This window comes from Nilaparvata lugens, chromosome 5 (assembly GCF_014356525.2).
Source record: "Nilaparvata lugens isolate BPH chromosome 5, ASM1435652v1, whole genome shotgun sequence".
Classification (NCBI taxonomy): domain Eukaryota; kingdom Metazoa; phylum Arthropoda; class Insecta; order Hemiptera; family Delphacidae; genus Nilaparvata; species Nilaparvata lugens.
Window position 1 is genome coordinate 51947590 of NC_052508.1, and position 26487 is coordinate 51974076.

General features: G+C 32.0%; 1 protein-coding gene and 1 long non-coding RNA gene across 10 annotated transcripts in view; both read right to left on the reverse strand.

Annotated features, from left to right (window-relative positions):
- LOC111055587 (longitudinals lacking protein, isoforms A/B/D/L) overlaps positions 1-12001 on the reverse strand; it is a 132994-nt gene extending 120993 nt beyond the window's left edge. For 3 of the 9 annotated variants that reach the window (XM_039428668.1, XM_039428666.1, XM_039428662.1), the window contains exons 1-3: positions 11636-11974; positions 4162-4933; positions 638-712 (exon numbers count right to left, since the gene is read on the reverse strand). In XM_039428668.1, the coding sequence (XP_039284602.1) occupies positions 638-712; positions 4162-4933; positions 11636-11809 (1021 nt within the window). In that variant the 5' untranslated portion in view covers positions 11810-11974. Of the gene's footprint in view, positions 1-637; positions 713-4161; positions 4934-11635 lie in introns of all 9 variants that reach the window. The other 6 variants (XM_039428665.1, XM_039428664.1, XM_039428663.1 and 3 more) reach the window with 5 other exon arrangements.
- Positions 12002-17448: 5447 nt separating this feature from the next.
- LOC111055589 lies at positions 17449-26182 on the reverse strand. The gene is made up of 3 exons (XR_005571380.1): positions 25807-26182; positions 21660-21864; positions 17449-17793 (listed from the first exon to the last, which is right to left on the reverse strand). It is a non-coding gene; the product is annotated as an uncharacterized LOC111055589 (long non-coding RNA).
- Positions 26183-26487: the final 305 nt, after the last annotated feature.

Sequence of the window (26487 nt, forward strand, 5' to 3'; positions counted from 1 at the left end):
TTTTCTCCTGTGGTTTGTATTCTATGTGGGAATAATTATAATGAACTACCAAATGATTCATCTCATGAAAAATGTATTATTGAATCATAAAAAGATTTTTTTTTAGTATAACTGAAACTGAAAATGATTGCCAAGAAATAACAAAAATTATTATATTATATAGGCCTATATGGGGATAATTTGAATCACAGCTATCTACTATAGATGGCAGAGGATGAAGATATCTGGCAACTACAGCCTGTATGATGTCTTATCATTTCCATAGACAATAAAGTAACATCTCTTTCAACATTGACAATCTCCAGGTAGTTAGATTTTATCTAGTTCACTATACAACTTGTCAGTTTGGAAGAATTCAACACATATTAACATTAATGAACATTTAAACTAGCTTATTCGTATCAGTTATAGAATTTTATTAATTCATTCCTCAGTTATAGAATTGTATGAAAAATTATCTGAAAAGAAAATTAGAAGAAACCCTAAGTGATAATATATCTTCTACACCCTTATATGGAAAGAGTAAATAACGAATCTGCAATACAATCTGCTACTCCACGAATAATCAACTCAGAAGTTGATCTATATTATTTATAAATTGATTGGTTTTCTTAAATTTATAGAAAAAAATACCAACCCTGAGAGTTCTGCTGGTTGTTGCTGGCCCCGGATTCCTCGTTAGAGCTGTCGTCTTCCATCCATGATTGGTATCCTAAAATCAACAATTTAATCAAAATTTTAAAAAGACATCAATTTATCAATTCAATCAAAATTTTAAAAAGACATCAATTTATAATTGGTTAGCCCTTAGACCAGTTATAGAATAGACACGGCCCATTGTATATTCATACTGAAAGTCGATGAAGCCAACATCTACTGCCAAATCCACCCATCTTGACGTCACAACAGTGACGTCACGCATCGTATAGAAATTATGGAAAACTTTTTTGAGGTTGTTGTGTAAGTGTTTGTGGTGTTCAACTTACATTGTTGTTAAACATAGCTTGTTTTTCATAGCAGATTGTTATTTATTTATGTAATTATTATTTATGAAAATGGTAATCTCCTGCGCAGCATATAATTGCACTGAAATTTTTAGGAAAAAAGTGGAATATCTTTTCATGCGTAAGTTGAAATTTATACACATAAATATTGTAAGTTGTAACTGTAATATTATCCTTGGTTATGATGTAAGTGAAATCATTGCAGCATGACAATAAATTAGTTTTGTAGGCTACCGTACCTTATTATTTTCAAAACACATTATAACTTTGAAGCCGATATCACATAACACATTATAACTTAACCGATATCGTTTTTGCCCGTAGCTAGAAATAACCTAAAAACACTATGAATCTAAAATAGACACAATCTGAAAGTTTTCCATACGATGCGTGACGTCACTGTTGTGACGTCAAGATGGGTGGATTTGGCAGTAGATGTTGGCTTCAGAAGCTAGACTTCCCAGCGTGTCTATTCTATAACTGGTCTAAGGGTTAGCCTACTTAAAGAGGTTATACTCTACAAATAACATTTAAAAAAATAATACTACGACTATTCTTTCACAGAGAATAATCAAATACTTTTGTTACTATTAATCATTACTGAGATTATTAATTTTTCGTACCTATTCTAGAATTCTAGTGTAATGTACTTATCGAAATCAACATGTTAAACTCAATTTCCTCATAGAATAAATCAAATTCATATTTTTCTTGTGTGATTTTGGCATTATCGATTTCCAGATACAAGGAATCAAAACAATAATACACTCTTCAAAATTTAGAATTTTATAAGCAACTTGATATTTCCACCAAGAGTTATCAAATAATATAAATTTAGATTTTTCTTTATGATTTCTTCACTTGTTACTACCGATGTCTAGTTTCGTCAAGTGAAATAATTTTACTGCATTTGGTAGTAATGGATCAATGTGATCAAGAATCACAATTATAAGCATTACAACCTTGAAGATACATAGTAAATGCAAGAATGTAGATGAAATCGGCAAAGAGAAAGTTATGCTTTTAAGCTTCAAGTAAACAGCTAAGAATTGATCTATTTATAGCCTATGAAAGTATGCCAGATTGATTTGAAACGGACAACATGCGTACACCTAAGTTGCCTTTAAGCGACTTCCAAGACTATTATAGTCGATGTTATGAAATAAAAAGTCTTGCCGTTTAGAAACATGATTTTATGATGAAATCACTATTCTACAGAATATTTCTCAGGGGTTGAAGGTACTGTCAAAGTTAAAAAAAATACATGAATTGCTTTCATCCAGATTTGACGTTATAAATGTCAAATTTGAGTTGAGAGATATCAAGTGATACAAGATTTAATTTGAAACAGCACCAAAAAAGATGCTAATAATGTTAGATTCGTAATACCTATCATTGAAGGCATATATTGATATATTGATTAGATAGATTTGATAATTACCGTATTTAATAAAGGTACCGTACTAAAAATCATGAAAATTTATTAATAATGAAAGATATTTGATTTATATTACAATGGCTGGTTTTAAGACCTTTCTATTGTTTGACAGAGTTCTTCGATTCTACTTGATGTAATTTATTCTACTTTGTGACTTTAAACTATTGCTTTGACTCTATTATTTTGTAATATTGTATTACTATGACTTTGTCAATTACCTATATTGGTCTACGACAATAAAATCTATTTATTTATTTATTAATGATTAGCGGGAAATGATAAATTCGAATTTATTAAACATTATTATTCAAGAAAAAACATATTTGTTATCTTTCGACGGTTAGCAGTTTTTCGCTTCGATGAATAAAATTGATTTTGAATTAAGCCAAGGAAGCTTAAATTTCAAGTTGAAACTTCCGCAATTTATATAAATAGCTCGCATAATTAAATGAGTGTTATCAAGTAGCTGCAGACTGGCTCATTTCTCCACATAACTACACAAGTTGAGATAAGCTCAATTCTACATTCAATGTATGATAATCAACCTATCTACTGTCAACATTCTTTGAATGGGAAGCATATTGTTATGCTTCCGGAATTTTGACAGTTTAAAGTTAATATTCTTTTCTCAAGATTGTTACACTTATTACATTTTTGGTTACTTAGTTGAGCTTATATCTCAACCACAATTTGACAAACGTAAATGCACAAATTACTCGCACGTGAATTTATCATGTTGAGTTGAATTCCCAATGAATCACTGAAAACATAACTAAACAGAAATGTACTGAAAATTGTATGATGAGATGATTCAGTCAACTAGTTTTGCTTAGTTTCATAATAAATACGGGCATTTCCTGAATATATTTTTCTTCCAGTATAAGAAGATTACTACGTTACGCATTTAAATCAACTCATAAGTCCAAGACTAAGTCTATCAAAAATATGGAAAAGATCATTTTACTGACAAAATTATGAAAATTATCATTTAGTACTGATGAAGTCAGTACTTATTGACTAGAACTCGGAACATGAACAATTTGACAAGATGAATATTTAAACCGGGTTTGCTGTTAAATTTGAGTGGAAGAGATTACTTGTCCATGTCATGTACACTTGAGTTTCCAAATCCGCGTTTCCGTAATAGCTGGTGGCCGCTGTATGCAACGTGGTTAGACAAGAAAAGAGATGGGGTGAGAGGTGTGTAATGTGTAATGTTTTGAGTGTGTAATGTTTTGTTGACCAAATAAATTTTTGTTCACGTACCCTAAAAAAAAATCATACTAATTCCCTCTTTATAGAAAACTAGCAAGCAACCCGTGCTTTGAACTAGGGAAAATTTTGTGATGTAAAATGCTATCTCCTTATTTTCAGTAAACATACGGCAGTATTATTTATTATTTTGTCATTTACGTGAATAATATACATGAGTTGAAATCACGGCAAAAAATTAAAAAAGAGTTTAATGGCTTAACGCTAATATTCTTGTGTGCAGCGTGTTTAAGGGATGATGTGATTTTAAAATAAATCTTGATATAGCATTTTCCTATCTCAGAAATTAACTGCTTAAATAGTGCTGACATTTTGAAGTGAATCCCACAGTAATAAGTTTCTATTTTCCTATCATAGAAACTCTCAAGAATTGTCTTGTACGGGATTCTGTAATTTTAAAGAGACCTTCACTAAAAGATTTTACAATAATTTGAATAGAAATCTGACCGTGAGTGTTGGCGCCGTGCGAAGGCCCCGGCTTGGAGCCGTCCATCTTGGCCTCTTCATCGTCATCCTCGTCCGCACTGTTCTCGTTGTCATTCATGTCGTCGTCAATGTACTCAGCTTTCGGCTGCAGCAGGCTCTCACACTTGACAGCCGCCAACGCTGCGGCAGCTGTCTTCTCCTTACTGTTGTCCACAACAGCTGATGCCTTGTTGTTCGGCGGCCACGAGTTGTTGTTGTTGGGGGTCGAGTTGTTGAGAATGGTTGGGGGTGGTTCGTCGGTGGGGGGGTCAGGGGAGCCGCCGCCATTGTCGGTGGTGGCGGTTTGGACTAGACGCGCGTCATCGTTGTGTTGGGGATGATCGGGTTTGCGACGTTTCTTCACCACCGGCGACACGCTACCCTCCCTCGCCTTTAACGGACTACTCGGTGCCGTGTCCATCATATGGCCCGGAATATTTCCCGCGGTTCCCACACTCTTCCCGTTGTTCCCCCCGGACACCCGCGGACGCGTCTGCGGCGTGACTGCCGCCGGCGGCATAGTCAGCTGCTTCCGAATGTCGTGGCGTTTCGAGTCTGCACCCCCTCCCCCTCCGCTGTCCGTCAACCCCTTGATTTGTAATGACTCGGCAGCCTTCAAGAAAGTGCCCAGCTGCTCCTGGGTGATGTTCACCTCCCCCCTATACATGTAGTCGAGCATTGCCTTCAGTTCGGGGAACTTCACATCGCGCAAAATTATTATTGGATGCTTGTCATAGTGTTGACTCAGGAGTGCCTGTGAACAAACCAATCGAATTGACAATAATTATTCAATACACTTGTACATTTTATGAATAAAAATGATTTGATTGATTGAATTACTTGCAATTATATTGATATAATTGAATATATTCAGAATCAATTGATGATTGAGACATCAATTGAATCGAACTAACGATTCAAGTTACACTAATAATATTTGTTGGTATAACCTACACAGTCTTAGGATCTCTTCTCACTTAGCCACACTACGTTAAAATACGTCCGTCCTATCTCCCAATGTATCCAAGCTACGAATCTGTTCAGTTCACATTCGAAATATAAGTACTTGACGAAATATAAGAGATTCGTCACAATTCTACACAGTTTGGCATCGCTGGTGTTTAGTTGGCTGAAGTCACAATATTATGAAGTAAGTAATTATTCAGGATCTCTTCATACTTAGCTACATCCAATGTTCTAATGTTCCAATGCTCGTCCAATATCCAAGCTACGACTGTGAACGGAACAGATTCGTAGTTTTGATTCAACATTGGTAGATAGGACGGACGTATTTCAGCGAAGCGTAGCTAAGTATGACGATACCCTAAATACGTCAATACCTAAATATACCCTAAATACCCCTAATTACTTTATACTTGCGACTTCAACGGCATATACCATCGAAGCCAAATTGTGTGGAATTGTGACGAATCTCTTAAATTTCTATTGTAGTGGGGTTTTTAAGAGTGTCTCATACAATGTGAGCATCTTCCTCAACTTGAATTGAAGTCCTGCATGAAAAATCAAAGAAGATTCTTTATGGTATTTCAATAGAAAAATATTTTTCAATTCAAATTAGTACACTCCAAAATTCATCCACAGAATGTAAATTGAATATGACAACGTCCAGCAGTGTTGCCACATTGAAACCTATTTAAAATCGGCTCTTATTTTATAATCTAAGTTTCAAAAAGCCACAATTTCACACAATCTCGCAGTATTGATACTTTCTTAGCTAGGGGTTGAGGACTCAACTTATTTTATTCATGTTATTATAACTCGCAAAGCTGATACTCTCTGAAGTCTCAAATTTTCTTATTCAGACTATAACCCAAATTCGATGACCTCAGTTCATTCTGAAATTTGGGGTTTCAATCAAGGACTAGCGTCATGGAAGATCAAGGCTCAGTTGCAAGAGAATCCCATTTAATTGAACCACCTTAAAATGAAGCCAGATACAATCATTGATCCGTCAGACGTAATTTTTAGTCGTTCAATTGGACCGACTGTGATTGCAAGTCTTGTAAACCGGCATCAGGATGTGCACTAAACAATCATAGACTGGCTTGCATATTCTATTCAAGTGAAATATAATATTGTACGGGCATCCTACAGTCAACTAGAAGAAAATTTTTAACCTATTCATTACTCAAATTTTATAGCCTAAAACCTTTTCCTCAGAACTGAGTCCTCTCACAATAAGCTATATTAGAAATTGTCTATAAAAATGTGAGAAATTTCAAATCCAGAGTATTGAGGTGGTAGTAATAGTGTGTTAGCTATCCGAATCAAATAAAAAACTTGAATATGGCGGTACAAATACCTTAAAATAACACGAAACCATAAAAGAGGCAAGCCATTGAAAGAAGCGACATGCATTCAATGGGTTTTCCTTGCTGCCCTTACAAACGCATGTCGCGTTTCTCACAGTGACCTGACAATAGGTTCTGTAGTAGCATGGATTAATAAACAAAACTAGTTTCTCGTAATGTTGAAAGGCGAGTGAATTTGACAACTTCGAGGATAATAATAACTCAAGAGAATACTCTTTCTCTTCCGCCATACAGTGGCATTCGTAGACAACAGAGAGCTCCTATATTCAACAAAGGAAAAATCCCTTTGTTAGTCATCTGAGGTTTTTTATATGAACGGTAAGTTCTTTAAAAGGTGAAGTGGAGGGCGATTGACCTAGTGCGTTGCTAGCTTTAAAAAATCACAAATTCAATGTCTCGTTAAATTAAAGTAGTTGTAGTCAGCTGAAAAATTTCATACACTACTTGATAATGATTGAAAAACGTAATGCCTTTATTGGATTACTTATTCCATGAATGAATTTATAATTGCTTTCTAAAAATTTACCATAATTATTACAGATAATCAATTCTTGAATTACATTCTCGAGAATCTTTAGTAAGGATTGTCCGCATATTAGAATACATTTAAGTTTGCATTTAATTGGTGGAAAACACTTGAGATGAATCCTTTGTTGCAGAAAAGCTTCCAGCTGTTAAGATTAGGTTTAGATTGTATTACACTGAATTATGTACAGTGTTGGATTGTGAATCCTTCAAAAGCTATTATAGCGCTGATTATTGCTTATAATCTATGATTCTAGACTCTAATAGTATCTATTTTATTCAAAATTTGCTCTTTTATCTGAGTATTGGAGAGCGTAAATTGTATTTTGAAAAGTGAAAGTGACATAACCAACATTTTGATTTGGACAGTATAAATTGGAAATGGGACTGTTTTGGGCATGAGACTATTCTACCTTTCCTCATGTTGAGTATTTGTACACAATGTAATAAATAAATAAAATAAATAAATAATTTTCCACAATTCGATTATAAATACTACTTGACAGTTACTTACTTGAATTATTAATTTGATGAAGTTATTACTTTTTGAACAATTAATTACGACATAGCAGTCAGGTAAACATTGAAGAGTATTACTTTTTATTTAAACCGAATCACTTTTTACAAATCCTCCGATCCTAGGACCGTGGTGAAGACATCGGAAGTGTAGCCCCAAATAAGTCAACTAAATGAAAAAATCTGCACAAAGGCTATCTATAATTGGCAATTGTGTGCAAGAGAACATATAGACTATTACAAAGTAAGAAGTTTCAAGTCCATGAGGAGAGGATATTTTTCAAAATCCCAATTCACACAAAGTATTTGAAAATTTGCTCTCCTTTTGTTCAACGAATATATCACGTGGCGAAATCAACCAATATTCTACTAGGGAAGAATTTATTTATTAATTGACAATGAATAAAACGATTCGGGAAAAATTTCTTCACAGTTTGCAATACACTCATAGAGAATGACTAATCTTCAGTATCAAGAGACCCCCTCCTACTTAAACCTCTTAGTTGGGAAGCTTATACTTTAAACTCCTGTTCAATATCACTTGTCAAGAGATTGAATCTATCTTAACATCAAAGTGGATACTCTCCTAAGGCTTGTGTCAGTATTAGCTGGTAGTTTTACCATTACCTACAAAGCAAATGCTCTCAATCGTGTATTGGGACAGCAAGAGACTGGTTTTTGTTTTTATTATCCGCAATCGACAATAAATATGAATGGCGTAGAAACCGAAGCTGGTACCTAATTTCAATAATTGGTATTGACTTCATAAAATCCTCTTATTCCCTACATATTTACAACCATCATACCTCCACCAGAACAATATTATATAATCCATAACATTTATACAGCTCATGTAAGCGTATTTAATTTTAGTTCCTGTCAAAATTATTTTACTATAAAATAAAAAGTTTGAAATTGTATTAAAATATAAAAGCATAGTAATAATCTGGTGTTTGAATAACATGTATAAAACAACAAGAATCATTTCACGCCAGTATTCACTCAACATGTAAACTGACTACTTGCTTTATTGTTCAATAGGTCGACTTGACTCTTACAATGAAGATGAGATTAAACACATAAATTTGTTAATTTTGTAATGTAGCTTAGGAGACGAAGTCTATAGAAGTAGCTATAGATCAACTTATATCAGAAATTTAGTGTCCTCATGTAGGCTATTGATTTGTATTTTTAGTTTTGTGGAATGTGATTGAGAATTTACAAACATAGGTAACATTTATGTTGAAAATTAGAATTAGTAAAAAAAATTGGATAAGAAGGGTAGCCAGATCACTTTCTACTCGTCCAAATATAAAATCTTCCTTCTTGTCTTGAGTCCAATTTATGATTCCATTCCAAAAGAAAGCATGGGATGTCTTTACGAAAATTGTCATAATTTGATGTAGGCTATGTACGTTATATAGTTGCAAAATCATTTCGAGCGTTTACTGCATTTGCAATCATAAGGTACGGAGCCAAAAGCTGCGTTTACACCAAAGTTATTAACAAAATGTTAATAGCTTAATCCTTATAGATTCTATTAGATTGAATATAACTTATCATACACATGATGAACATATGTGTTTGTCAAGTTCCGTTCAATCTAATAGAATCTATAAGGTTGAGTCTATTAAGTTATTAACATTTTATTAATAACTTTGGTGTAAACCCAGCTATACAATATAAGTTGATAACATTCAGTAAAGTACTGTATAATGATAAAGCTTAACCAATCTGATTTTTATACATAAGGGGTGTAAGGTGAGAAGAATAACTAGTAGTTCTGTGAACAGTAGACCTCACGCAGTTCTCTCACCTACAACTATCTGGTGTCACCTGTTCTAGTACAAGCGGTACCAGTATTTCTCAAAAATGTTGTCATATTATAAAAACAATAAATAAACACTTTTAGTACCCTTTTATTAAAAACTTTAAAATATTTTCAAGTTTTTAATAAAAGGGTACTAAAAGTTTTTATTTGAATCAAGTAGCCCATCATATAGCCTAAGCGAAGTGATTTTCTGTCATATCATGTTTCACATAGACCTTATAGAAATGGACACGCTTCTCCAGACATCTGAGTAATGCATGCAATGAATAATCCACTTGTCAGCTGATTGATTATGAATAATTTTATAGTCTGATTATAATCCAGTCCACGAAAGATTATAGAGGGAAAAGTTTTGAACACAATTTTTGACCCTGCAGCTCTTTTAAAGATAGTAAGGGGGTGAACATATCAAAAGTCCTCACCACTACCTCCTGTGCTAAGGGGTGGGGGTGGTTTGAATGTGACATTTTGGTATTTGCGTAGATCTCAAACAACATGTGTGTTTTTTTTAGATTTTTTTCACCATTTTAAGCTTTTCATCAATTGTTATAGCAGTTTTAGTGTTGAGTGTGAAATTCTCAATAGACTACAGCAACAAGTGTCAACTTTACTGTACCCTACCTTCAGCACAGGGGTTAGGGATGAGAATTTTCAAGATGTTCAGCTCCTAATACTAGTCTTAATGAAGCTGCAAAGTAAAAAAATTGTGTTCCAGATATTGTGTCCAAATTAAATTGTCAAATGATCTATTGTTGCTGTATTGAGAATTTCATTCAAACAGTAAGGCTACTATAACAATTGATGGAAAGCATAAAATGGTAAAAAATACAACAAAATGGAGAGAGAATTCAACCCAACGTTCAGTACTTATTTTTCAATGCATTTTTGTTCAGTATAATAAGCCCTAAAAGTTGGAATAAAAACTGTATTTTAAAAGATTTTACACTTTTGAATATCTCGAATACTAAAGGAGATATTGCAAAACTCTACCGAACAAAACTTGTAGGATATTTATCAAGCTTAATTTTTGTTCAGTTAGTCATGTCGCTGAAATGCGTTGTTTCCAAAATACACGCGTGTAAGCCAGAAATGAAATAACGCAACTTTTAAACCAGCCTCATCCGTTAAGCACAAAGGTTAGGGATGAGGAATTTTGATATGTTTACTTTCTAACTAGTCCAAACAAAGCTGCGAAGTCAAATAGTGTGTTACAAACGTTCCCTACTATCATTAAAAGAGCTGCGGGGCCAAAAATTATGTTGACTTTTCCCTCTATTCCTTTTTTTGAACATTCGTTGCCTGGACTATTAATCCTATCTACAGAGTGATTTATAGTGATATTGGAGTATGGAAGAAAATTCATTTTCCTTTCATATTATCCTTAAAATGCAAAATTTCAAAAACACCTTGTGTATACGTCGGCGCGCAGTTAAAAAATGAATATTCCTGCCAAATTTCATAGAATCCTCTCAACGCGTCTGGCCGTAAATGCGTTACATAGATACAGACGAAAGAAAATCCGAGTGAAAACATAGCCTAGACCTCATTACGTTCAGTCAATTATAAATTGATTAATTATTTATTAATAGGGTCTGGAAAAAATTTAGATAGTAAAATAAAGGTTCAAGTTATATTTTTTTATTTATAGCAATGTAAATATGTAATAGGTAAGGGGTTATCAAATAATACTGCAATAATCCTTTAATTTTTTGTTTTTTAAAATGATTCATAACATAAGTTTTTTAGGAAAAATAAAAGTTAAAAATAGTAAATCTACAAAAATAAATCATACTGTACAACATGAATGACGAAATTAGGTACAATATTTGTTCCTCAGAAAAATTAGGACACACATTCCTGAAGTAAAACGTTCATTCGCCACAGAAATGATCAGTTAGGTTGATCGGTTCTAAGCCGATGTTCTAAAATAAGGTCATGAAAATCACAGATTGTTCCGTTATTAAGCGATTCGCCATGAATAATCCAAGAGACTATTCGGCTCAAACGAGACACTTAGCGGCGAGTCAACAAAATGTCTGGGGGCAAGACGTGAAAATTCTAAATTAAGAACGAACCTATGGAAAACAACGATGCTTTGCTTACGACGTTCAATTATAAGCTCGGCTCAAGACCTACATAGCTAACCCCTACAATGCTAAATGTGAACTCAAACCACGAGTTTCCAAACGAACTAAATGAACACAATGCGTATCAATTTATTTCTCATATTTGTAATAAATGAATGACTTACCTCTAAATATGGACTGCAAGCCGAAAGAACAACTTTGTGAGCTTTCAACTGTTGTCCATCAGCAGCTAATGTACAATCCACTAAAGTTCCACTTTCGAGAAGTGTGTCAAACACAGATATCAATGTACTTTGATGGTTGTTCCACCTCAAACAGAAATGCTGATCAGTTGCCATGCTGCAGCCTTTTGAAAGTATTGTAAGCTACATTAGACGACGAAATAAACAATAAAATTAATAAATTATTTCAACACAACACAACCTATCACGAAGAACATGGACGCCCGAACAAGCACGGAGCACCAACCTCAACGATGTTCAAAGGAACAGGAAGCATCCTCCTCTCCTCCTAGGGACAAAAATAACAAATGAGGACACTCGCGCTACCTAGCTGCACAAATGTAAACTAATAATCCAAAACAGCGCGTAAAGCTACCAATAGGAGTCGAGTGTGCTCAATTTGAATTTATACTTATCTCAATCTTGATATTAACTTACTACTAACTGTATTGAATGATTTTTCTGTCACTTCATTTTTCACATACAAATTAAGCTTTGAACTTTGACACTACGGATTCGTCGCATTTACTTCGTCAAGAAACATAAATGAACTACGAAAAGTGATAGAGTATGTAGCACAAACAATCAGCAACTACTGACCCTGCTTTCTGTGCTAACTAGTCAGCTAAGCAAAACAAAAACTTATTAATAGCTGCTCCATTGATAATTTATCCTACTTTTGAGCGTTTAATCTTATACTATTTATGTACTAAGTTAAAATTGCAGAGTCATTATGAAATTACTCGTACTCATCACCTCTTTTAATACAGAAAAAAGGATTGAAAAATTCACCTTTGCAAGAATTAAATAATTATTAGCAAAATATTTAATCAAAATGGTACAATAAGGTAGATAATGGGAATTGCAGGAATGTTCCACGTGTACAATTATTATTACAATATTCCAGTACCTACCATATTTACTGTTTAGGAAAGAAGGGAATTCTCGCTTTTATTCAACATTGATAGTAGTGTTAATACGGTAGGTACCTAATAACTTGGACATACAGGTTTTGTATCAACTTCAATTAATACTAATCTTTTATAATAAGATACCTAGTGCTGTATGCACAAAAGCTGGTTAAATTTTAATCGCAATTTCGTTCTAAGAGAACCAATCATTTTTCAAAAAAGCCTTATATGATTAGTTTTCGAAAAATTAATCGATCACGGTAGAAATTTAACATACTTTTGTGCAGCCGGGTCATAATGTAAATAATTCTAATACTACAGGATTTAATAAATAAAAATTAAATTTTATAGAATATTATTATAGCTTATGAACATAGCAAAAATATATCATAATTAGCCTACCTACTTATAGGCTTATACTTTAAACAAGTATTTTTGTGTTGTTGTAACATTTATATTACGGTATGGTAATTATTCATATTGAATAAAGAGACTAAAACATACTCAAGTATTTGGTAAAAAGCTTTTTGAATTTATGTAAAGCATATCTACAGTACCTACTGATGTAGCCCTAATCAACCTGATAATTGTATAAATGTTTTTTCCAAATTATTCCTTCAAAATAAAAATGAGAAAATTCTTTGAAATAATGAAGGATTTTCTTTACATATATATTTTTTCAATTTGAAAAATGAAAAAACTTTACAAGAGTTAAACAGCATAGATAATAGGACTATACCTATATTATCACATTAAAAATACTGTGTCCAGAAATAGTTTGATAAAGATTATAATGGATGTGAAAAATTAAATTTCTTCATAATTATTCCACTAAAGAGAGCAATTTCAAATAATAGAATCAATCATTGAACAAAATTATAGAATAAATCAAATTTTGTTTTATTCAACCTAGTAAAAAATTCAAGAATGATTCCATGCGAATGAAAATGTAGAAATGAGTACCTACAAATGATAACTTACGATACCATACATATTAAATGAGCGATCAGTTCAGCATGGGCCTCATATCATATTGTTTTCATTTTTTGTTTGTCTTTGTTATATTAATTACGAAGATTACAAGATAATTGCAACAAAACATAATTTGAAATGAAAAATATAAATACAATTTCAGTGGGCTTTCCATTTTAGTTGATCAGCATTTCCAATTTAATACCGTATCATTGCTTTGATTCAGCATTCTACAAAGAAAGTGATAAAAGCTATTCCACTTAAAACTTAAATTATGATTGAAATAATATTTTGAGTTTATTTATTTCATTTACTAGAGATACGGCACATAAAATTTACCAGTACTTACATTTTAATGTGGAAGTCATATTTGAAAGACACAGCATCAAATAAGACACAAAATACGTATATAATGCAGTTTGAATGCTTTCAATGTACTGTTTCATCACTTGGACGACATTAAGCAGAAAGAAACCAACCAACACATAGGCAGTTTTGAGTAAACAGCCACTAAAGTTCAACTGATGCTGAACCGTAAGTATGATAGAAATGAAAAATGTGTGATTTTTTTTACTGACTCAACATGATTTTCATTTAATTTTTGGTTAGGTTATATTTTTCTGAAACTTAGTTTTTTATAATATTCCACTTTTTTGTGGTTTGGTTCCTTTCTGTCTTAAATAAAAAAATGAGAAACTTCATTAAGCAGAAAGTGCACTGTGGGTTGGTTCCATTCAGAGAAAATGTTAAGTGGTTTACACAACAGTTAATGGAGAACAAAATTCCAAAATATACAAAAGAGCTGTTTTATTCGAATTCAAATAGTTTTATTACTGTAATAGAATTTTATTGTCATTCAAGGTAAGAAATAGTAATTAATTAAAAAAATGTTGGATTTATAAGAATGTAGGGTATGTAATGGCTTGTTCATCATCTTCAGGTTCAAGATGTTTCCGTCTGATATGCCTCATTAGATTTGTTTTGTAGGTAGCGCTGTAGCTGCAAAGGTTGCACGGAAATTGAGGATCTTTCCCGCACATTTTCATGTGTCTAGTCAAACTCTCCGGGTTCATATAAGAACGATTACACTTTTCGCACAGAAACCTTACTGAGTAGTTGCAGTTTATATCTGAAAAATAATATTCATTGTCTTTAATGTTAATGAAACAAAGTAATAAACAATGAATATCAAGGATTTGATTTTAAACATCGATATACAGTGTCCCTTAATTTGTTGCAGTGAAATGTCTTCTTTGAGTGACAACATATTTTTATCATTAAAAGCCTTCATGAAGCCATAAAACTTTGTACTTAAAAAAAATTGTACTTCTAATTAATACATTTTTCTGATATTCATTAAACAAATTTTATACCTCTTTTAGAAATTGGTAACCAATGATTGTTGGTAACCATAATATTATACATTTCAAACTTTCAAAAACTGGAGAAAGAGGAATAATATTGTATGCAATGAATACCAGTAGGCCTCTACATTATGCTATTCAAAGGGATAACAGAGAAATAGCCTACAAATAAATATTATTGTCGTTATGCAATAAAACATCAACCTACCTATCTAGACTTAGGTACTAATAAGTTAGATCCAAATTGATTGGATTCAAAAACTTGTAGCCTTCAATAGTTACTAAAATTATTTAATGTCTTATTATGTATTTAATGTATTTGTGATTTATATAATTGAATATGCAGAAATTCTTTACATGTTGTAATTAATATTGTGAACGAATGAAAATGCAAATAAATAATTCGAATTTCAAAACGTGTGAATTGATAGATTGGGTTAGGCTACTGTACATAGAAAATTATTTAATGAATCTTGTACATTTGAAAAATGAACGCCTTTGGAGTTTGAATTCCAATGAAAAATGCTTGATACGGTAGTTCACGAAAATGTGAAATGTTAAGCTGTTCTCACTAGAAACAAGTTTTTGAGAATTCAATAGTTTTATAGTAATACTAGCGGGTAGCCCTTGCTTTGCAGTGGATTGAAAACAATATTTTATGCATTACCACTCAAGCAAAGTATCACAAACTGGAAACTTGACGGACTGAAAACTTGAAAAACTCAAATTTGACAAACTCAAAACTAGACGAACTGGAATCCTGACGAATTATAAACTTGGCATACTGAAATCTTGAAGAACTACAAATAATAATTCTCGGTAAATTAAGAATCTACAGTAAATGCAAAATTTCAAGTTAATCAGTTCAGTACCTAGTTATGATGCGTCATTCGTGTATTTCCTATCTCAAATGTATAAGCCAATTCTTTCCTTTATAATATTTATTGTAGAGTATAGTCGGAAGTGGGCAAAATTGAACAATAAATCTCGGAAAGTTGGAATGTAGGTTGTTACAACTAATATTTCTTTCTAACATTTTTTTGTAATAATTGAATGTACAACCAAAAAGGTGTAGCCTATGTCTTTCTAAAGCTAAACTTCTCAATGAACTTCTGCTCTGCAGAATAAAAACAATATCACTGGTTCATATACATACTTCATATACGTCTTATTTATCTCCTTCGTCATGACCAGAATTCTGGATTGACTTTGTCGTGTCTGGAAGTGGACCTGACTTGATCCTTGTCATAGTAATACAGTTACTGTATCAAGATATTTATATTATTAAATCCAGTACCTGTAATATGGAAGTTCTCAAATATGTTTACTCTCATAAAAACCAAAATTACCGTATTATATTTCTCGAGGTCCGGAGCAGAGCAGAATGTCATAGGAAAGCAAGGCTCAACACTTCAATTCACTTTTGTAAACAAAATAGTGTGAATATAACACTTTATAAATATAAAATAGTGAACCTTGGTGGTTTCAGATTGGTTGTTTCAAAACTCTCAATGATTGTATTCAGTGCTTCCCGATATAAGTGAGAGAAAAACCAATTTTCTAACTAAAATTTTCTTAATACGATGTTTTAGTAGGATTTAAATTAGTGAGGGTTTACTATGAATAGTTGATAGGGTTTAAAGGTATTGAACATTAAAACTCTTGAAAATACAGTATGTTTAATAATACAATTGATGAAAATAATTCATTCGTTTTTTGATACCCCAAATATTTTCCAGATTATATTTTTCTGGATCTTAATAGCAGAATACTGAAGTTGAACTATGAGTTTATTATAAAACTCAACGTTTTTTACAGTTTGTCAGAATTAAAATTTGGCACCCGAAAAATGTTTGACGGATTGTATTTTACGGTAAGTAGTGACAATTATTGACGTGTTTCTTCAAATTTGACTTTCTCTTCGACTTGAAATCACAATAATCGCAGAAGTACTGAGCTTCAGCACAACACTTGCGCTGTTGGTGTTTTTTAAGACTATCATAGTCGGTGTAAGGTCGCTCGCAACGTTCACAGGAGAACTTTCTGGATGTTTTTGGAGGAATAGAATCTGTGACAAAATAAACAAAAATTAAAATTAATAAAAATGGAAAATATAAGAGGACATTTCAATGTTCACATGAATACTTTCTGTTTGTGTTAGAAGGAATAAAATGTTTGTGATAATAAAAACATAAAATCAATCACAATAAAGAGAAACATACTTCTCAATGTTCTCAGAAATACGTTCTAGTGGTAACTAGTGAAGGATTAAAATCTATGATAGAATAAAATCAATGACAATATAATAATACAGAGGAAAAATAACCATTGAATTCGTTGTGAAGAACAAAGGATGAATCCACTTTTTAGTAAAAAAACTCAAGTATGATCCCTCGTTGTTTGTTACATGAGTCAATGATAAAACTAGTTATTAAGACGTAAAACGTTAAAAATATAAAATTAAACATATTGAGCCTTCTGAAGGTATTGACAAGGAAAACTAATTGAATTGAGAAGATTGAAAAAAATCAAATTTATTTCACACTTCACATCAAGAATACACAAAAAACAAACATGTGAAATTCAATACGGTAACATTCATTGACACAAAGTAATTTTCAAAAAGTAATTTGAAAGGGTGGTAGACATTTTTCAGGATGTTTGAAGATCATGTGCCGTTTCAGATTTGCCTTCTGGGTAGCTTTGTAGAGACAGATATTGCAAGGGAACTTTGGAGTGGCGCCGCATTCGTTTTGCTGATGCCTTTGAAGATTTTTTATGTAGTTGTAGGAGCGCTCACACGTGCTGCACGTGTATTTTTTTGAACCCGACTTAGCTTCTTCGAGGGAGCGATCTGCAAACGCCAAACGAGGATTTCAATAACATATAAATTGGTTAAATTACAGTACAATAGGATTTCAATCAGTTTAGATCATTCTGGTCAAGATAAAGTGAAAAATATGTGTCTATTCAGATGTTTAGGTGGTCAGTTATACCTGTACAAGAGATAGGCTACACAAGTAATGGCAATGAGATTTGCTAATTGCAAACATACATTTTTGTTTTTACATTTGATATAAGATTCTCGTTGAAGGACAAGTTTAATTTCCCTACACGTAACTTGAGATTGAAATTGAAATTCTTCCTAGAAAGTACAAACAATATACAATATACATATACAAAACTTGAAGAAGGTTCCTCACATGGGCAAAGCCTGTGTGCGAGGAACGAGTTCTCTACATTACATATACTTAAATATACAATGATTGATATGACAATGATACAAAACAATTGAAAAGACAAAACGATTTCAACCAATATAAGCACTAAACCAAAACATATTACCAAATGTGAGGTGGTTGGTCAAACTGACTCATTGAAATATTTGGGTGTGATTGTTGATGAAAAGCTCACTTGGTCTCATCATATTACTAATATAAAAAGCCATCTGCTGTTAATACTGAGGAAGTTCTACTTTTTGAATAAATTTCTCCCTATGAGTGTCCTGAGGCAGCTATATTTTGCACTTGTCGATTCAAAAATCAGCTACGGTATAAATTGTTGGGGCTCCACTTACATTAGTCACTTGAAGCCCTTAATAACTATACAAAAATCCATAGTTCGTGCCATCAAGAAGGAGGGTAGATATGAACATTCTTTTCCTATCTTTCAGAGTCTCAGATGCTTGCCTCTCAGATATATCTATGTTTTCAAGGTATTGTATATGTTTTATGTTATGTCTGGAAACTGTAGTCATGCGTTGTTCAGGGATGTTCCTAGTTATCAAACTAGGAGAGTGACATCTGATTTACTAAGACTTCCTAAATCGTATACCACTTGTTTCCAGAAATCGTTTGTATTTCTCTGCCCTAAGTTTTTCAACAATATTCCTCTTGAAATTAAGAGAACACAAAATCGACTTGTTTTTAAAACAAAAGTTCTTGGATGGCTTAGAGGTCTTATGCCTGACTATCTAGAGACCTTATTCAATGTGGTTTCTTAGTTAAAATACTCTGATAATGGTGGCTATGCATTGGCTAAATGAGCTGGAATTGGAGAGTGAGCATGGTTAGTGTGAATGTGTGAGTGATAGGTTGCTAATTTTTCTTTCTTTCTTCTTTTTCTATTTTTCTACTTCTCTATAAATTCATAAATTATTAGATATTCATTCTTGCTCGCAGACGTAGAGTTTTGTACTCTCAGCAAGCAGTATTTTTCTATCCAAATTCACAAATTAGTCCTGGTTTAGCATGGTCGAATTCTTGTCTGATGTTATTGTTTAATAAATTAGACTTTTATGTACTTTATAAATTATTAACTTATTACTCTAATATTGTTAAGCTGTATTATTTTTTCTCATAATTTGTAAATATTGTGAATTGGATTGAATAAAATTTGAATTTGAAAAAAAATTGAATTTGAATTCGAAAAAAAAAATCAAAAGAAAGAGCAATCATAATTATTAATTACAAGATAATATTACTTACAGACGTAAAATGATAATTAATGGTATTAGGATACTACAAGTAATTAAACCTATAAAAGAGACATCCCAAACACTCTCAAAATCCGTCAACACACCGTACACATTACATTTCGTATTAATTCATCTGAACTTCCCAATTTATATGTATTATTAGGCTGCTTGGTTGAATAACTAATGCATAAATATATCTTAGAAATCAATGCTGGAGCGATTTTCGAATTGTAAACAAACAAGAGAAGACTGTTCCTGTTTTGAAGACTACTATCAATAAATTTCTATCAACCAGATTTATGAGAAGAACTAGCTTGCCCGGCGAACTTTGTACCGCCAAAAAGTCAATGTATCTCATGTCACCCTTGACTTTATTTGGTGAATCATGAAATTTATCTGACAATCAATATTTTTTTCATTTACATCTCAATAAGCACTTCCTATGTGCTTAGTCATGCAGCATTTATTATTCCAAAAACATATTCTTCTCAATCAATTGGTAGTAATATTTATTAGTAAAGTGTAGAATTAAAAAAATAGATAGGTTAAATCAGTGTTTCAAAGATGAATTCAATGTGTTCATAGTTGTTGATTGTCAATAGATGGTCCATGAAATATGGGATGTACGATGAATCACACAAAATTCCATATTCTTTCCATCTTCCATTTTAGGATGAATGCTATGCTAAGCTAAATTAAAAAAGTAGATTATTCTGTCATTCTTCAGTAATTAATGATGCAATATGAACAACTCTCTTTCATGAGGTAGATAATTTTTTCCAACATTTTCCAGTTTCTCAATGATAGGGGACTGATAATAAATTATTTGTACGGTATAGTTCTTCTAAGGAACCATTATCTACAGCTGGTACCAACCAACTGCACTCAAACTCCCAACTACCGTTTAAATACCAGTACACAATTTATCACATGGTGACCCGTCTATTACAGCTGATAACTTTAGATACTAAATCATATTATTACAACATGATCTTTTAAATCATGATAATCTTTCCGTTATTCGGTAGCCGCTCGACCGAAAATTACGAAAACATAGGTCTGTAAAATGGATTAATAAATAATTATTATTAGCCCCCCTATTAAAATTTCTGGTGAGAAACCATCCCCAATATTCACACAACATATTCCCAAAGTTTTCAATTTGTCATGCTTCCATTTGTTGTATAGAAGCAGCTGAACATTTCTTTTAAAAGGGACACTAGATGATAGGTATGATTGGGGATCCTATTCGAATAAAAATAACTGATTTTCTGTCGCATCAAAACCGCACCGATTTCTCAAACCGTTCAAAAGTTATTCTCATTCAAAGATACTGATAAATCATCCATCTATCCATCATCTTTACTATAATAATGGAAAGAGCTGGCTCATACACGTACGTGATGTAGGAAAATTATGTTTGACACATCATCACGTCTGAACTACTGGACTGATTGATTTGAAATTTTGCATAAAAATTCTTCATTAACCGAGGATGGATATAGGCCTATTTTCAAATTTCGAATTTTTTATTAGGTCAAGTTTTCATTTTGCAGTTTTAAAATAGACCCTTGCGAAGCACGGGTAACCTACTAGTTTTTATATATAGGAGATTTAAAATAAATATAGTATTATTAGATTAGCATACTATTCAATTGTAATATATTGAGTGTATATTTGAGAACAATTTTTGAATGGATTTATAAATAAATCAAATTTATTAGAACATTTTATAAAAAGTAAAAATACACGAACTTTTTTGGCAGTTTTGAGCTGGGTTTACACCAAGTTATTAACAAAATGTTAATAACTTAATCCATATAGATTCTATTAGATTGAACGGAACTTGACAAACACATAGGCTATGTTCATCATGTGTATGATAAGTTATGTGTAATCTATAATATATAAGGATTAAGTTATTAACATTTTGTTAATAACTTTGGTGTGAACGCAGCTTTATAATAATAGTAAATTTGTACCGGTATTATACATCTATCAATAATTTATAACTGAAGGTAATTTTGATCATAAATTCTACAGGCTGTACAGTATAACAGGTTGTATAAACACCTGTTCAAATTTATTATACTTAATTTTTACTTTCCTTGCCCTATTACTATAGGTCAAGGGTAGGGTACAATTATTCCAAAAGTTTGCATTGTAAATGATAGTAGATATTGGAAAGATGTGGTAAGTGTTCGATTTTACATAAATTTATAACTTAAATCTATATTAAAAACCTTGTCTGCATGATGGGAGTTCATATGCCGCTTGAGATTTGACTTCTGCGCAGTTTTGTAGTCGCAAAAATCACACTCGAATCTTGGAGGAAGATTGCACTCATACCGCTGATGTTTTCGCCAAGTTTCTTGATGAGTATAACACCGACCACACATATGGCAAGAAAAGTACCCCATCCTTCACTAGTCCTGCTGTGCTGTGTGACTGGAACAAGAAAATTAACATATTAGTAGCTACAAATTTACAAAACTACAATAATTAAGTAGTCGAAAAATCTACAATGTAATGTATGGACTTGTAAAAATGATGGAAGACATTATTATAATATATGTTACAATCAACTTGCATATCCAAAAGTGTTCTATTCTGTATAGATGATAATAATACAGATATCTGTATGATAAGTACTTTATTCCTGGTAATCTGATTTTCATTGGAAAAATTCATGAAATGTTATTTGCTGATACTTATAATTCTTATGTATTTGCACGTAGAATTTGGAAAATACATAAAATACCTTCTGTTCTCGGAGAACATGATCAAATCATTTGACTCAGCCTATTGAACCCAATCCCGGACAAAATAATAATGTACCTATCAATTGTCAGTTTTCAAAAATAGTTTCCATAGGTAGGTCAAATCTTGTTGAATCTACATTGTCATTTTCTATGATCCAATAAAAACAATTATAAATAATCATACTGATTCACAGTTTTTTAAGAATGTTTCAGGAAAATACATTATTTTACCTGCGAATGATCATCTAATGTTAAATCAAGTTCTTAAAATAACAATAACAATAGACATATTTATATATTTTGAAAATTCTGAAATTCTGAAGGCGTTCCTTATTTTCAATGTACAAAGTGTACCTTGATACTCTTCATTTGTAAATTGACGAAATTCATAATTACGGTACTGTTACGCTAGAGAAAATATTAAACATTTTACTCAAAAGATTCAAATAGAGATATTCTTCGATATTTTAAACTCCCATAATTCACCTTCTAGTTCCCCTAAAGCCGAATGCTCAAGCGGGACTTCCTAAATATGTATTTAGGTGGTCCTGGCTCAAGATTAGAAAACAGATCGAGTGAAATAGTTTTCAATTTAAGAAGAATAAAAACAATTAATTGAATTTTATTAGTTATAATTGAGAGAAACGTAAAATGAGATGGAAAAGGGTGATACAAAAATTATAAATAACATTTTTCATACAATAGAAGAGATTAAATGTATCCTAAATCTGGAATACTATAGGTATTATCAAAACTATATAATAATTATATCTAGATCATACTATTATCAGAGGAAACTTATACATAAAAGATTGTTTTATTCTATGATACTATGTGAATACATATAGGCCTACCAATATGAGGTTTTGATAAGATGGTAATAAAAGTACAATAAGAATGTAATACTCAACAATAATTATTAAATAAAAAAATGTAGGTAATAAAATATATCTACAAGTGTGAAGTCTGTATTTGTAAATGTGATTAAAGACATTATTATAATATATGTTACAATCAACTTGCATATCCAAAAGTGTTCTATTCTGTATAGATGATAATAATACAGATATCTGTATGATAAGTACTTTATTCCTGGTAATCTGATTTTCATTGGAAAAATTCATGAAATGTTATTTGCTGATACTTATAATTCTTATGTATTTGCACGTAGAATTTGGAAAATACATAAAATACCTTCTGTTCTCGGAGAACATGATCAAATCATTTGACTCAGCCTATTGAACCCAATCCCGGACAACATAATAATGTACCTATCAATTGTCAGTTTTCAAAAATAGTTTCCATAGGTAGGTCAAATCTTGTTGAATCTACATTGTCATTTTCTATGATCCAATAAAAACAATTATAAATAATCATACTGATTCACAGTTTTTTAAGAATGTTTCAGGAAAATACATTATTTTACCTGCAAATGATCATCTAATGTTGAATCAAATTCTTAAAATAACAATAGACATATTTATATATTTTGAAAATTCTGAAATTCTGAAGGCGTTCCTTATTTTCAATGTACAAAGTGTACCTTGATACTCTTAATTTGTAAATTGATGTAATTTATAATTACTGTTACGCTATAGAAAATATTAAACGTTTTACTCAAAAGATTCAAATAGAGATATTCTTCGATATTTTAAACTCCCATAATTCACCTTCTAGTTCCCCTAAAGCCGAATGCTCAAGCGGGACTTCCTAAATATGTATTTAGGTGGTCCTGGCTCAAGATTAGAAAACAGATCGAGTGAAATAGTTTTCAATTTAAGAAGAATAAAAACAATTAATTGAATTTTATTAGTTATAATTGAGAGAAACGTAAAATGAGATGGAAAAGGGTGATACAAAAATTATAAATAACATTTTTCATACAATAGAAGAGATTAAATGTATCCTAAATCTGGAATACTATAGGTATTATCAAAACTATATAATAATTATATCTAGATCATACTATTATCAGAGGAAACTTATACATAAAAGATTGTTTTATTCTATGATACTATGTGAATACATATAGGCCTACCAATATGAGGTTTTGATAAGATGGTAATAAAAGTACAATAAGAATGTAATACTCAACAATAATTATTAAATGGAAAAATGTAGGTAATGAAATATATCTACAAGTGTGATGTCTGTATTTGTAAATGTGATTAAAGACAAAATTATTTCAATATAGTTTACTCATCAAAGCTTCTAATCTGTGGGTCTATAGTCTGTATAAAATAAGTTGAGACTTATTGGCTCTTCATCCAAAGAAATTACAGAGTTGCCAAATCGTGTAAAATTGCAAATTTCTCAAATTTCCAATTTAACGCCAGAATTGGATGTGGAATATCATCTCCGATATCCCAATAGCGCTAAAAAAGTTTCAGGGTTGAAGGACTCAGAGGAAGTTTAACTTTTTTTATGAAATCGGAAACACCACTAGAAAGGAGAAATTCTCCCCATTATTTTTATATAAAATTCTCACGCATTACGACGCCCCATGATTCTGAAAGAAGTGATATTCAAAAGAAAAACAAATTTTTGCGTTGTTTCCAATATTCATTAAAAAGTTAAATTACATTTGAATCATTCAACACTAAGGCCCGGTTGTACAAAAGCCGATTAAATTTTAACCGTGATTAATTTCACGAGAACCAATCAGAAAAGGCCTTTTTGATAAGACGGCTTCTCTGATTGGATCTCGTGGAATTAACCACGATTAAAATTCAACCGGCTTTTATGTAACCAGCACTAAAACTCTTAGCACTACTGGGATATCAGGGATGATCTACATCCAATTCTGACGTTGGTTAATTGGAAATTTGAAAAAGTTGCAATTTTACACGATTTGACAACTCTTTAATTTCTTCGGATTGAGGGACCAAGTCTCAACTTACCGAATTTTTTACAACCTATAATATCACAGCCAGCTCTAATAATTAGGTATTATGATTACACGGTACCTAATTTATAACTTTATTAGATAAATCTGTGGATTCAAGGTTGAATGTGGCTTTATACTGAAAGAAAATAAGTAAATTGAATGTAGGCCTACATGATATAAAAACTATGACAATCAATAGTAATAAAAAAATTAAGGAATTACAAAAGATATATACTTTAAATACATAAGTAGACTATTCGCATGGCTAATTAAACCGGAAAATTAATCCAATTTATCCCTACTCATTCACAAATTACTATAATAAAAATCAAACCAATACATAATGCACTGAACAAATAAAAATTGCAAGAATCTCTATTTCCTTGAACTCACCGCGCATATAGCCTACGCCTATATTGGTTGTTAAAAAGGATGTAGAGGGAAAAGTTTGGAAAAAATGACTCCCCACTCTCTTAGAACAGTGGGGAGGAGTGGGGACTTTTGATGTTTGCCTCCTTTTACTACCGTACCTTTGAACAGAACTGAACTGCGGTCAAAAATTGTCTTACAGATTTTTCCCTCTATAACCCTTAATCCATAACCCTTCATTGACTGGACTATTTATGAATGCTGATCATAACTTAACTCAAATTAAATAGACCCAAGTGAAATACACATACTGGAAAGAAAATACAACACAATATTACACTGGAGAATAATATCGATAAGAAATGTTCTAACCTACTCTCTGAAGGATTGATATCGATACTACCGGTATATATTGAAACTAGAACAATATATTTATCTATCAAAGGATTGGTGAAAATTATGAAAAAAGCTTAATATTTCTTTCGCAAGGATCACTATTGACAGTAGGTTTTATTAAAGATCCTATTTCGAATAGAATACCACACTGCATGGATCAATACTCAATTACTCATCCACAGGCACTGTGCCACAGGTCCACAGCACAATTTATGGCGCATGCGCTCTGCAATGAATGGTAGTTCAATCCATTACCGCGCTGGCGTCAGTGTCGGCACATGAAATGCGAGCGGTCTCATAGATACAGCGAGACTACAACACCTGAGGATTCTGCATTTCTGCATTCAAATTAAATTATTACACTAATGTAATAATAATAATAGGCTAATAATTATTACGGTATTGTAGCTAGTAAAAAGTATAGTGAGGTCCACGTTATAATGGCAGTGGATAAAGATAGAAGAATAGCAATGCCGATTCTCTGCAATAATTAATTATATTTCTACACTGTCAAAAACATAATTGGCATCGTTGTGGACCTAGAAAAGGATAGTACCACTGGCTTAGTCGAATGATAGACAAGGATAGCAAAACCAAAGTTGATCAAATGCAGTCATTATAATGTGGACCTCACTATAGCTAGTTACTATTGTAGCT